The 14,229-nt window shown below is 41.9% G+C and overlaps 1 protein-coding gene across 1 annotated transcript in view; it reads left to right on the top strand.

Moving 5' to 3' along the window:
* The window catches only part of GFM2 (GTP dependent ribosome recycling factor mitochondrial 2), a 316,398-nt gene that overhangs the window by 200,761 nt on the left and 101,408 nt on the right, over positions 1-14,229 (top strand). The window contains exons 15-16 of the mRNA XM_078675255.1: positions 8,233-8,422; positions 13,573-13,649. Coding sequence (XP_078531381.1) covers positions 8,233-8,422; positions 13,573-13,649 — 267 coding nt within the window. The remainder of the gene's footprint in view (positions 1-8,232; positions 8,423-13,572; positions 13,650-14,229) is intronic.

A 14,229-nucleotide genomic window follows, 5' to 3' on the forward strand; every position in this document is an offset into this window, starting at 1 on the left:
GGGAGGGTCAGAGGGAAAGTTTAAAGACCGAAAGTGCTACGTCCCTCAAAGTACTACACACCAACTTAAGAGTAACACTCAGTCAAAAAACCACTCAACAAATGAGGGTTGAGAAAGTGTGTGTGCTGCTTGCCAAATCAATACCAGGACACCCTTGCGTTGGTTACAGTGTTCCCATCAGGGTTCCAACCTGTACCGCCCTTCATCATTTGGTAAGGCCACAGGTGCGTCTGTGGAAGCGGTATATTGACGATATTTTGGTGATCTGGAGAGGGAGTGAAGAGGAACTAACCAGATTCCATGAGTGGCTGAATGAAAGAAACCGCTTTCTACGCTTCACAATGGAGCAGAGTAGAGTTCATCTAGCGTTTCTCGATCTATTGATAACACCCACGACTACTGGTTTGGCCTCAGAGCTGTATCGCAAACCGATGTCGCGTAACTCATTACTTGACTACAACAGCTGTCATCCCAAATCTCTTCGAGATAATTTGCCTTATGGGCAATTTTTGCGCATACAACGCAATTGCTCGGAGAAAGAACGGTTTGAACATCATGCCGACAGCCTCACAGAAGACCTTGCACAAAAACACTATCCCAAAAGCTTAATTCGGAAATCAAAAAAGAGAGCCTCCAACAACAACCGTGAGGGGCTATTGGAGATATTGCCACCCAAACCCATACACAATCGAATGACCTGCGTGAGTACCTTCACTCCGCAATCAAATGCCATACAGAAAATAATAAAGATACGCTGGGGCATTTTGAACACTGGAGGCGACACTATTCCAGCCCCACTGTTCGCCTTCAAGAGAGGGCAGAGCTTGAAGGATAGATTGGTTCACACGCGTCCCAAAGGGGACATACCACGAGCAATAGGCACATTATGGGATATGCCTGCGGCCATAGGACACCATCCCTGTGGCAATTGCGCGGCCTGTCCGAACACAACGAAATCCCTAACTATAGATATAGGGACTGGGAGACCATGGGAACAGCGCAGGTTCACAAACTGTAATAGCTCTAATTTAGTGTACCTAATTAGCTGCCCATGTAATAAGAGGTACGTGGGTATGACTACCCGGAAAATCAAGACACGCATCTGTGAGCACAAAAGCTCTATTCGGTGCTCAAGACAGTCGACCAGATTGACGAATCACTTTTTAACAGCTAAGCATTTGTCGTCTGAGTTGCATTGGACTGTGATAGAGCAGCCTCTAATACCTGCCCATACCACTGATATTAAGAGCTTTCTGTTCCAGCGTGAACAGCGATGGGTCCATAAGTTGGGCACAGACAAGCGGGGATTGAATGAAGACATCCCTTGGATGTCACTCAAGAGCTAGAGGCACAAGATAATTTGTGCTTTTTCATCCCTAGACTGAGATGCCCAAAGAGAGGTATTTCCGTGACGACCTGACAGTATCAGGACCTGATTACTCGATGATGTGTGTGGCGGATGGGCTGTCGGTGACTGTACATCTTTGTTGCCTGGGTGCATCTATGTCTTACACAGATGCGCCATTACTATTAAAACATAAGGTCTTGGGTTTGATGCCCTCCTTCGTTGTCATGTGGGATTTGCCGCTAAGCTTTGTTAAATCCTATGTAGATTGAACATTTGAAAATATCTATTTCTTGTTTCCGTGTTTTAAAAATATATATTTTTTTACAATCACAATAAGGTCGCCATGACATTTTGCGCCCTAGCACTGAGTGAATATGTAAAAAATCTTAATAGTCTATGTGACCTCTTCGGCGCAATAACATAGATATTTGTATAAAGCATACACGAGGGCTTTGAAACCACAAATCCCACATTTCCTGGCGTGACGCGCCCGCGTCACGCACTGCGCTAGCCAATCAGCACACTCCTCTGGCAGACCCGGAAGAGGACTGACTGTTGCGAGCAGCAAGAAGCGGGGCAGCGCGTCCGGATTGACGGTATGTGCTGGTACACCCTTAAGATCCACAATCTATTTAAACAACACGACGCCTCCCGTCGGTACCTCCCACAGACAGCCCAGTTGGACGTCAGGAGTACCGACGGAGAGGTGAGCGATCAGACAGAACTGGTGCCTCTGTAAGCCACGTATAGCCGAGTGGCTTGCCTTGACCTTTTAGTACTTCCTTTAATTAATTCTGGTTTTTTATGTGTTTGTGATCCATATAGAGCGGGGCTCCGCAGTACCTGAGCTAATGCCGGGTGAGGTGGGGCAGCATTCTCCATAACATGGGGTGAGTGTTTTTTGTACCTAAGAGACAATCTGGCTCTTTTGGGAATTGTTGGTATCCCAAAGTAAGTGTGGTAGACAATGGATTATAGACCATTGATTGCGAGACCCTGCTTGATATCTGAGTCTCGCCCAGAGAGCTTTTCGCTAATAGGCCTGTTCTCTCTTTCTTCCTTTCTATGTGTGTGTGCTGTATTGCGAAATCCACTGGTTCCTCCAACAGAAAAGCTCAGGAGAATGTAAGGTGAAATTTACTTTATTTAAGTTTCCTTGTTTTGCACTAATTAAGCAGTAGCAGGATAGGTCCTGAAGAAGCAGCGAGCGACCCCGGGGCACTGGTAGAAGCTGCAGAAACATGTCGACCGTGACTTTATAAACTGTCGAGGTAGTTATTTGTTCACACTACCTTTTTGCACTGTTTTTAGAGAGTGGGAGTTGAAGGTTGTCAATAAATTTATTTTCCTTCTTCTACCCCTTTTTAACATCACCACTTTTTGAAAAATTTTATTTTCATTATTTAGCACTGCTTACTGGTTACACCCTGCCACCGACCTGTCATAATTTCATTGGGCATTGGTTTCCACCATGCTATGCCTGATCGTATATGGGGTTTCCCTGTGTACTTATGGTGGCCTTACCAAATGATGAAGGGCGGTACAGGTTGGAACCCTGATGGGAACACTGTAACCAACGCAAGGGTGTCCTGGTATTGATTTGGCAAGCAGCACACACACTTTCTCATGCTTCATCATCTGCCTTCCCTCATCCTGGACTTCAATGAGTCCAAGGTGGGCTCTACCATTATGACAGAGCAAAGATTGTTTTTTAAAAATATTTCTTATGTGTAAGTTTACACTCCACACCAACCAGAGATAAAACAAAAAAATAACATGAACTGTTAAAGCTGCCTAGAACTATCCTAAAACAATTTTATTATTGAATGTCCTGATAGGATTCAAAACATGATTGGATGATATTAATTACACTATCATTCTACATTACTGTTAACATGTTTTGCCCGTCGTCAAAAATACCCCAATGGGCAGCAGCCTTCGTCATGACCTAAAGTCTCTAGTTCACTCCATGGTACCTCATGACTACTTGTTTTTTTGAGTAATGTATTTTTGTTCTTGATTCAATTTTATTTGTATTTTATTTTAATTCTCCTCTCTGTTTGTCTTTTCTATGCAGAGCAATGATCTGCAGAGCACAATAATGTGAGAAAAAATATCTTACATTTTAGAATTTGATTTCATAAGAGTTCTGGATCTAGGGGTATCTGATACAATAAGGTGTTTGACTATCCCATATAGGAAAGTAGAGTGAACAAAAGCAAACTCTAATGATGAGGTACCACAGAGTGAACCAGAGACTTTTGGTCCTTACGAAGGCCGCTGGCTCTTGGGGCATTTTGAAGACGGCTAAAACATGTTGACAGTAATATAAGATTATAGGGTAATTAATATCCCTTGTTATCCTCCACTCTTATTTTTAATCCTAACACGATATCCAATCAATAAAATTGTTTTTGGATAGTTCTAGGTAGTTTTAACAGTTCATGTTTTCCTTTTTCATCTTTGGTCAGTGTGGGGTGTAAACTCTACAAATAAGAAATATAAAAAACCCTCGCTCCCTCATAGGGGTAGAGCCCACCTTGGACTCTTTGAGGTCCAGGGTGTGGGAAGCCTGATGATGAAGCATATCACATCTTGTTGTGGGCGAGGGTCTTTTTTGTCTCTCACCAACCTGAGGACCATGTCTCTATCACTGAAATTGAGAAGCCTGGCATTATTGAGGTGTGCTGGTACTCCCAGTGGTGGGTGTGGGTCCAGGTATCTATGCTCAATCACTACTGTAAAAAAGTAGGAAAGGTTTTCTGCCCCAAAGATTATGGTCAGATGCTCCATAGCGTAAGCCTCTAGTTTTCCAGTATTGGTGGTTTCCCTTATGGCAAGGGTGCAGAGTTTGTTGCACCAGGTCCAAGCTTCTAATCTTTTGCAATCTTCATTTATATCCCTGATTAGATTCAGAACTTTTTCTACGTTGATTAGCTTTTCACCACTATCATGCGGTTAGTCTTTCACGTCTCATACGGTTCACTGCAAACAGCCATTCTAAACGGGCCCAGCCCCAACCCTGCGAATCTCCACAGATTGGGGCGTCCAGGCAGCATAGTGAAAGGTGATAGCCCATGTAAGGGGCGCAGGGCCCCTTAGTCAGTACAAACCATGACACAGGGGTGGAGGAGTTGGAAATAACCACCATTTGATACTCCCTGAATCCTGCCCCCATCTGCAGTGCCAAGGAGAGCACAAGCAGATCCATGTGTCACTAGCCTCAAACGGGGGGCACTACCGTCTGCCACTGATGGGGCCGGTACACGAATCTGCATCCTCCTGTCTGTATTTCCACTCTGCCAGCCATGGACCCCAATGTAGCAGGCACTTCATCCTGGATCCAAAGATTGCCGCGCGGTCCATGCCAGCCTGCCAGCAGTCCCGGAAGTGACCCCATCCTGCTGCCGTCCATGCTCTAACCTTCTGCCTCAGGTTCCCCTGCTCCAAAATTACCAGGGCCGGGCCATGGCCCTGATCCTTTCCACAGATCCACCTTCATCTGGGTCTCTCTTCGTGCAGGCACCACTCCCCTCCTGCAAGCCCCAGCAATAGTGGCTCCACAAGCCCGACACAGCCCCCGCAGTTCCCCTCCATGTCACCAGGTCTAGGGCCATAGGCTTGTCGCTCAGTGCCATTCCCCGCAGCTAACTAATCAATGTTGTCAGATTTTTATTGCGCCAGCATTGCCAGATTGGGTCAGACAATATCCACTAGGGAAGGGGGCTGACTGGTGCAGTATTTATTTTTGTTTGTTGTTGCCTTCCGATCCTCAGAGCTTCACTAATAATCTTGGGGTCTGCCACCCTGGTGCCCTTGGTTTTGATGATTTCTGACAGTCATTGTTCAGGCAGAGTGATTACCCTATTTGAATCATTACCTTATTTGAATCTGTGCCTGTATCCACATCATCATCTTGGTTACATCTATGAGAGGTGCCATTTTACAAACACTCCTCGATTCTAAAATTAATTCTGTATCATTTGAAGTAAATACTATGGTCCAGTACTTAAACAGATATACCCAGTTGTAATTTACAGTTCACTAGACTACAACTATTGTTCATTGAGGCACTACAGATTATTCCACTATCCAACAGCGCTGCAGTAACAGCGGCAGCTGCAGGGTGGCTCCTGAGTCAAAACAGGGTGCACAGGTGCGTGTTAGTAGCCAGGATTAATGCCGGATATAAGGGGCAGCAGTGCGTCCGCCATCTTTGTCCTGCTAGCCACACCGGCAGTAGGCTTGAGATGTTAATTGTGAAAAGCATATGTTAATGTCAATGGATGTTTAAGGGTGGATTGTTATTCCTTTGTATCAAAGTCTACAGATAGGTATCTTGTTACATCGAATCTCACTGATTATCTTAGTTTCTGAGACAAACAAATACTCGTCCTTGCTTCTGATCCTTTTGGAGAAAAAAAGATGTATTTGATTGGATCCTTCTCTATCTTGACTCCTTTGAGGGGCAGGGTAGGGGGTCGGTTGCATGCCCCAGGAGGGGATGTACACCGCATGTGAGCAGGTAAGGCATAATAACCATTCTCTGTGTATAAGCATTTCTTTTGATCATATATAGGCACCTGGATATGTGTATTCCTTTGTATAAATGTGCATAATAATTATGTTTATAAATATATAGATATTCATTAGGTGTCCTTAACAAATGTAGGTATTACTTATGGTTATATTATTGTTTGCTTAACATGTAGAAAAGTTACTGCATAGTTTTCATATAAGTTATTTGATTAGATGCTTATGGTTCCCCGTGTATTTGTCTGTCACAAAATGTAATTTTTTATCGTAATTATTTGTTTACAATTGCTGCTCTATAAAATTATTAAATGATAAAAAAAGAAGAAATATTTTTAAAAAACACACAAATAAATTAAAGTACTTGTGTATCTATGTATTTATTCCTTTACTCCTTCTGTTAAAAGAAAAACATTTCTGCTTCTCAATAGATCCTCTACCTCCACTCTCTGACTCTTCCCCAAACTCATTCTGCTACTATGATCCCCAAAATAACCCTTTCTAGCCTCTTCCCACCTCTATCTCCCAAACAAGCCTTTCTAAACCCTCATGTATTCCTCCTAGAATCCGATACCTCATTTTTCTCCCTAATCCAAATCTAGAGACTCTACCCACCTCCATCTCTCCTTTACTCATCCAAAACCTCCTCCTATTGCCATGATCCCCAAATAAACACTCTTCCCTCTTCTATCCTTCCATTATTCTTTTCAATCCATTTAACAGACTCACATATCCACTGCTCAAATTAATTAATGTTTCTGTATACTAATTCACCACTAATCCTTTTTGGGTTTCGGAGTAGCGTGCTACTCGCCAAAAAGCTCTTCAGCGCCTCATCAGGGGTAGTTAGCGCTATATAAATGCAATTACAATTACAATAATGGACTGATTTTCACCAGGGCACTACGCTAGGATAGTTCAATGGCCAGGTTAATAGTGAAGGTCCTTTATTACTTGACATAAATAATGGCCACACTTGTTGGCAGCTGCATTGCACTTGGGGCCTAAACATATTGTTTCGTCCCACGGGACTAGCCAATCCGAATTCTTTTTTTGTTTTTTCCCATGGAAGCCCCAATGCAATAGATACCTCTATTTTTTAAACCTTGATTTCTCCAACACAGCCAAACAGATTTACACCAAATCAAAAAGCCCACTTCCTGGATAAATATCTAGCCTGCTGCTAAATTTAGTGTAATTCTGTTCAGGCGTTTTTTCTGTATCGTCGTCTAATTTTCCTATAGAATTTGTAAAGATATAAGTGTTTTGTCAAATGGCGCCAAAGTTATTAGCAAAACAAAAAACACATTTTGATTGTATCAACCTAATGAGGAGTCTAAAGTAATGTGTTGGTTTATCCAGTGGGGCCATGGGTTGGATTAGATCTTCCCTAAATAATTAAAGGCAGCAATTATGTCTTGGACTATATCTTTCTTTTTTTTCCCTAGAGCGTTCTATAATATCACAGGGTTCTTTATTCTTCAGTATCTCCAAACCTCCCCTCACCCAACTGTTAGATCAACATTAAGTGCAGTTCCAAATGTGTGCTGATTCCCCAAGATATACACCTACCTAGAGAAAAGCAGGGAAAATAAGGTTCGTATCGCAAAGTGTTTCAACCAAACAAAAGTAAGCTTCATTTGTTTAAGTGCAAAAAACTGAAATCTCAATCATAGGAAAACACATTTCTAGGGCTTACCTTCATGTATTTTTGGCGGAAGTTTCAGCAATTGATGTCGTCCACTGAGATAAATCTCTTGACCTAATGGCAAGCTCTCTTATAAGTAGTACCAGTGATGGTCTTTGCACCCATAGTATTAACTCAAATGTCCTAATTCTGATTGGCTGGTTAATTATAGTTGATTCCAGTTTGTATCTTGCTGATTTATTTTGTCGATTTGCATTTAGTGATGCATTCATATTAATTTAAGCACACTAAGCATACTTTAGGTTGATTTAGATAATCTCTGCCTATGAACAAGCTGTGTTGGCTGTTGGCACTTTAGAGTATTCATATCTCACTCTAACTTCTCCTCCCTTTCTTGAATTTTCACTCCTCTGCGCTCTAAATTCTCCCCAACTCCTCCCTCTTTTTCTCCCCTCTACCACGTCAGTGTTTTTCTCATACTTGCTTTCTGTGCAACTTTCAACTTGTATTTATTATAAGACAAATATAACAGGTGTTATTCTTTCTTTATATTGTAATGGATTAATCATTAAGTACAAGGATACTTATAATTATATATTGACTGATTCGGGCCACAAGGATTCTAGATAATAATGGCGTGCAGTGAATTATGAGATAAGATGTAGGCTACTTTAAGGTTCATGGTCAAGTGTCTTTTTTTCAGACTGCGACAGGAGACACCCTTGCGTCATCTAAATCTGCTGCGATTGCTGCAGCCCGCAGAGCTGGACGAGAATCTGGAAACAAGTGTGCACAAAGCAAAGCATCAGAGAGCCTCATTTTGGCTGGTATTGAAATCCCAGAGCCAGTATTCTTTTGCACAATTGAGCCTCCATCATTGGCCAGACAACCAGGTATAGCTAACTATTTAGTGCGCTTCTTTTAAAGCCTTTTCGGTAGACAATAATGCACAAGATAGTAATGGTACTATTAAAAAAAGTGCATATGAAAGAGATATCCCACTAAAAATGTAGTTGACCCTGCCTTGGAATTAAATGTCTTAAGAGTAACTAATTAAAAATGTGAGAGCGATATACCCAGGGAAAGGATTCCTTACCTTTGCTGAGGCCTGTGGGAGGCGGTCAGTTTTTCCAATGTACTAAGCTAGCTAACACTGCGCAGGAAATCTGGATGGAATTCCCGGAGAGACCATGACAGTCAGCAACTTTGCAGGGGATGTTGATGGCTGGGACGGTGAGACACCGTGTCACTGTTTTATACTGCCCTTAAGAGTGACAGAGTGGGGATTAAACCCAGAGCTAGAAGGGCCTGGGGAAGGGCCTTGAAGCCCCACTCACGGATGCAGAGTGCCAAATGACTTGTATGCTAGTGGAGCAGGTCTCATGTAATGCCAGGTAGAAACTGACTCACTTTAATTATATTCATAGCAAGTACTTGATACTTGTTAGGCAGCATAGGATGTACAGTGGCAGAAGCTCAAATTGTCCGAGGTGTGGGATGGCGGACGCCTCCTTCCTGTATTTGGCTTGGACATGTCCAGCAGTGCATACCTTTTGGTTGGCGGTGGTCCAACCACTGTGCGCAGTGACTAGTTTCCCAATTAAAGCAGAACCCCCTGTATCATGGGGGTCATAAAACGGGTGAGAGGAGTTTCAACAGTTTCAAAGTTTCTACTGTTGGCATTGGCGAAGAGGAGAGTTGCAGTGGGTTTGTTGGGGAACAGAGCACCCTTGGTTGCATTGCGGTACAAGAATGTGACATATTGGGTGATAGTAGAGGAAGTGCATTTAAGGCCAGCTGGCAAGATGCCAAATTGCAGGAGGATCTTGAATCATGGGATGCGCTGCTGAGAGAGCTTCAAGACACGACCTTGGAGGAGAGACAATGGAGCACACACACAATTGCCTGGGCCCCCTGAGGACACACCTGGGCGGTGTCCAGGGGATACAGCGGTAGATAAATGAAGGGAACAGATGAGTGGCTGGGACACAAGTATGAGTGCAGGCTACGGTTGTGATTGCGGAACTGAGCAACGTTGGTCAAGGATCCGGACACATTCATGAGTTTAGGGTAAGGATCCATAATCACTCCATTGAGAGGGTAGGTGGGTGACCAGATTTAATACGGTTTCTTGGATTATTAATTTGGCTAATGAACTCTGAGCTGTTAGTATTCATGTTATTGTATTGTTTACTGTCAGTATACTTCAGGATGTATTTATAAAAATGATCAATAAAGAGTTTTTTAAAAAAAATAGGAGAATGCAGTCAAAATTAGGTGTGTAAAATACAACTATGATCAAATTGTTCCTTCAGTGGTGCAAAATAATTTATGTTGAAAGGAGTGCCAGTGTTGCAATATTATATAGCAAACATAGTGCAGTTCAAACTTGATCAGGCAGTACTTAATTTTCACATGCAACTGCACTTTTACAAGGCTGTAACTTAAGATTGCACAGAATGTACTGTGCTTGGATTGATACATTCATAATTATAATTTATTTAATGTCACATTCGCAACATTCGCAAGCTTGAATAAGCATAGTAAAGCTCACATTTACGATTTACCTTAGTTGGTTGTGAGAAAATTTGAATCTGTGCCATTTTGCAATTGCAGTGTGCCACATGTGAGAAAATTCAAATTAGTGCCATTTTATAATTACAAAGTGCCACATTTGTAATACAAATGTTAAGATGGGATGAATGATGGGAGGAATGCTTGTAATTTGTCTAACCAATGGTGATTGCTCCTGGCAGCATCCCAACCCACCGTTCCTTTGCTCACCAGGCCACATTAGTTTGGACCCAACCATATTCATATCAGCATTTACCCTGCTCCTCATGGGAACAGTCCAGCTGGACCTACCAGGCCAGGTCCTCCCTGAACCGGACTTCAAGCAACCAGGACCTGTTTTGCCCTAGTTATGGGCTCATCAGCCGGGTAGAGCTTTGTTTCAGTGACAAACTGAGAATATAGGGCGCATGTCTTGGCATATCCATGCCACTTAGGGTGGTATATGTAACACACATAAGGTGATGGGAGGAATGCTTGATATTTGTCTAACCACTGGCTATCGCTGGGGGTAACATCCCAACTCATTGCTGTTTTGCTCACCTTGCCACCTCAGTGGACCTATCCTTATGCAAATCAGCCTTGACCCTGTTTCTCATGGGAACAGTCCAGCTCGAACTGCCAGGCCAGATCCTCCCTGAACCGGAACACATGCAACCCAGGACTGGTTTTGCCCTAGATATGGGGTCATTAACCGGGTACAACTTAGTTCCAGACTCACAGTGAGCATGGGACCCACATCTGGGCATACCAGTGATCACTCTTGGTAGCATCCCAACCCATCGTTCTTTTGCTCATCATGCCACCTTAGTTTGGACACAGTCCTATGGAATTCAACTTTGACCCTGCTCCTCATGGGAACAGTCCAGCCTGGCAGTTCGAGCTGGACTGTTTTCATGGGGAGCTGGGTCAAGACTGATTTACATATGGCTGTGTCCAAACTGGAATGGCATGGTGAGCAAAAAAACAATGGATTTAGGCCCAGATATCGTACTGTGGGTGAATGTTTGACATTGTTCAGCATTCTGTCCATCAACTGTTTTTGCATTTGTAGATGTAATCCCATGTGTGATTAATAATGGTGTTACTGCCTCTGTCTACATCTTGTATTGTGGTGTTGTTATTTTTTAAATCAATAAGAGCATGACTTATTGAGCAGTATGTTTGTCTAGCGATAAGTAGATCACAGAAAGGGCTGATTTATATTTTCACGGATGGCCTGTTGTTCTGCTATGGGGATGGAGTAAATTACTCCATCGCCATGGCAAAGGACCTACTGCCAAATTATAAATGACCTCCAAGCAGGCGTTAATTTATAATGTATTGACAGGAACCACCGTTACAGTGGTTCCTGTCAATGTGCCTTACTGTTTGGGGCAGGGCTGCGTCTGAAACAAAACAGTTTTTTTTTTATATTCAAAAAGAAAATCCTGAAGTGGGATTTTCTTTTTGAAAATAAAATAAGTAATCCCATTCGCCATGGGAATCATCCTCCATGGTGAGCACCATTATTTGATTTTTACTGTACCTCACCGCCAGGGTTTGCCTGTTGGTGACAGACAATAAAAAATGGCTTAATGTCCATCCATCCTGATTGGGTGGGTGGACATCTGTATCTCTCTGAGCGGCCATTTCTCCGACAGCGCTTACTCCGTTGGGCCGTCGGAGCGGTTTGGTCATCGTGGAGATGGAGTAGTCTCTCCGTGGCCAAATGTAAGGCCCTCCACCAGTGAAATTTGGCGGCGAACCACTTTATCAGCGTTGAGACTCAAAGGTGGTTAGGATCTTAAATCACACATCAATAAAGCAAAGTCTATTTGAAGTTACGATGGGCCTTTTAAATCCACTTCCTACCATACCCAAGTAATAAATATTCAGCCAGTTGAATTATTCTTGCATGTCTACAGAACAACGCTCAGGTGTAATGAGAGTAAACAACGTAACGTGATACCACGGGAGACTTATCTTCTTATCTAAAGAATGCAATTGGCATCTACTCCAAGGGTATATTACTAATCAAAACCATAAGCAAGAGATCTTTTATAGCAAAAATACCTTTATGGTTGCATGCCATTCTTAGTGCTTCAACAACAAGAGCACTAACAACCTAAAAAGCCCAAAAGGTGAAATCTCTGTCATTCTAAAGACCTCCCTCCGAGTGGACATAACTTCTGACCCACGGTATAGACCTCTGGATGGAAGCTACAAAGCACCCAGGGAATCAATCCAGGTTACTCCCAGGCATATCCACCTAATCAGAGAATAGTGATCTGAGCAAATTGATAAGCTGACTAAACCAATTCCTTACAGAATGGGAATCTTGAATAAGTCCCAAACTATTTTAAAAAGTAAGCTTGACCAACACACCTTCAAGTATGCCATAGGCATTCAGGAAATTTAACATAATCTGATTACCGTAAACTTATACTGACTGAGACTTTGGCCAGGGCCCATACATCCCTACGTTTGACATTTTAATACCACCAGGATATATTATTATTCATAAAAATAGAGAAATAGAGAATCCAAGAGAGCAGATTGGGGGTGAGAATGGAGTTGGTGAAATACACTTCTGTGCGTTATTAGTTCCTATATGTAGCTTATTATTTTACTCCTAAGGTTGTTCACAGATTCACACCAAAAATGTCACAAATTTTTCACCCATTATTGTGCATACATGGAAAACAATTGTGACATGCCCCAATTGCAAAATGGTGCTCGCTACATGGAAGTTTTCTCAAACAATAATTCAGGTAAATATTTAATGGTTTAGCTTTTCTTTATGAATAATTTCATTATCAACTAGAAAACTTTACATTCTATACATGTATAGTCTCTGGTTCGGATAGAAATACGCTTTCCTTACTAGATAATATCTTAGTTAAATGATTGCAATGAAGTCTGTGTGCAACAAATGGAAATTAGCACTACTGCTTAAATAATTTTAATTACACAACTAGTGCTGAAGGTGCTCATTCTAAAAACGGTCAAATGATAATGCGTCTCATAGTTGCGGTTACTTAAATCTGTACTGTCTCGAAAGAAGAAGTTGATGGGAGATGATGAAGAAACTAAGTATCTAAGAGCTAGGAATATAGTAGAGGAACTAAATATATTTCAGATGACGTGATTCTGGCAACCATAGGGTAACAAGGTGTAGCCTGACCACTTTTGGTTAGAACATAGTTTTTTTTTTTTTAAAGAAGATAATAAATAAACTACATTCTGGTAGAGGGGGTACAGACACAATTAAAAGAGTAATACAAATTGGTTACTTTAAGTGTACCTTTTCACTGGGGACATGGTACAGCTGGGCAGGAAGTGAGGGAATGATTGTAATGTCTCCGATAGTTCAATGTTCAGAAGGATGTGGACATTTTAATGTATTTTTCTGTTCATTGTAAAATGTATAGTGCTGTATTTTCTTTACATAGGTGTCATTATTATATTTTCATGGACATTTGATTTGCAGATTTAGAATTTGCCTTAAGCTGTCTTCAGCGTGAAGATCCAAGTTTAAAAGTGAAGATCGATCCAGATTCCGGGCAAGTAAGTGTTAACCTACATAGTCCACTTGCAAGCTTCACTCAAAAACCTAAGTTTTGCAAAAACCTATTCTTCCACAGAATCATTAGCCTTCTTCTCTATGATATCCAAATCTGATCCTATAAATATGACAGAAAATAAACAAGGTGGTGGTGGGGAGGTCACTGGTTACAAGAATTTCGAAAGTTAACAAGTCTTAATAGAAACAAACCCATTGCTGTCTCCATTGTTCATAGCTATCCCTTCACTCAACAATCCTTTCTATCCCAGAGTACCATCAAGTGGTCAAGTCATTTTTTCTCCAGGGTATGAGCTGAACAAATGATTTGTTAGAAACTTCCATTATTTATTTTTCTGTTATTCTTGATTCTGAAGAGTTAGACATACTGCAAAATAGGTTTTCGAGGGTCTGACCTTTTAACCAAACACCATGCCCGTAATAGAAGTCCTAGATCAGCCGATCTACAAGCTGATCAGCAAAAGATAAAAGGTCAATGCAGGCTGTCCAATGCTGAATTTGAGCCGGTGGTACCCACCAGCACATATTTGGGAAACCAGTCCTAATTTTATTTCACCAGACTTT

This window comes from Lissotriton helveticus, chromosome 2_1, assembly GCF_964261635.1.
Source record: "Lissotriton helveticus chromosome 2_1, aLisHel1.1, whole genome shotgun sequence".
Taxonomy (NCBI): domain Eukaryota; kingdom Metazoa; phylum Chordata; class Amphibia; order Caudata; family Salamandridae; genus Lissotriton; species Lissotriton helveticus.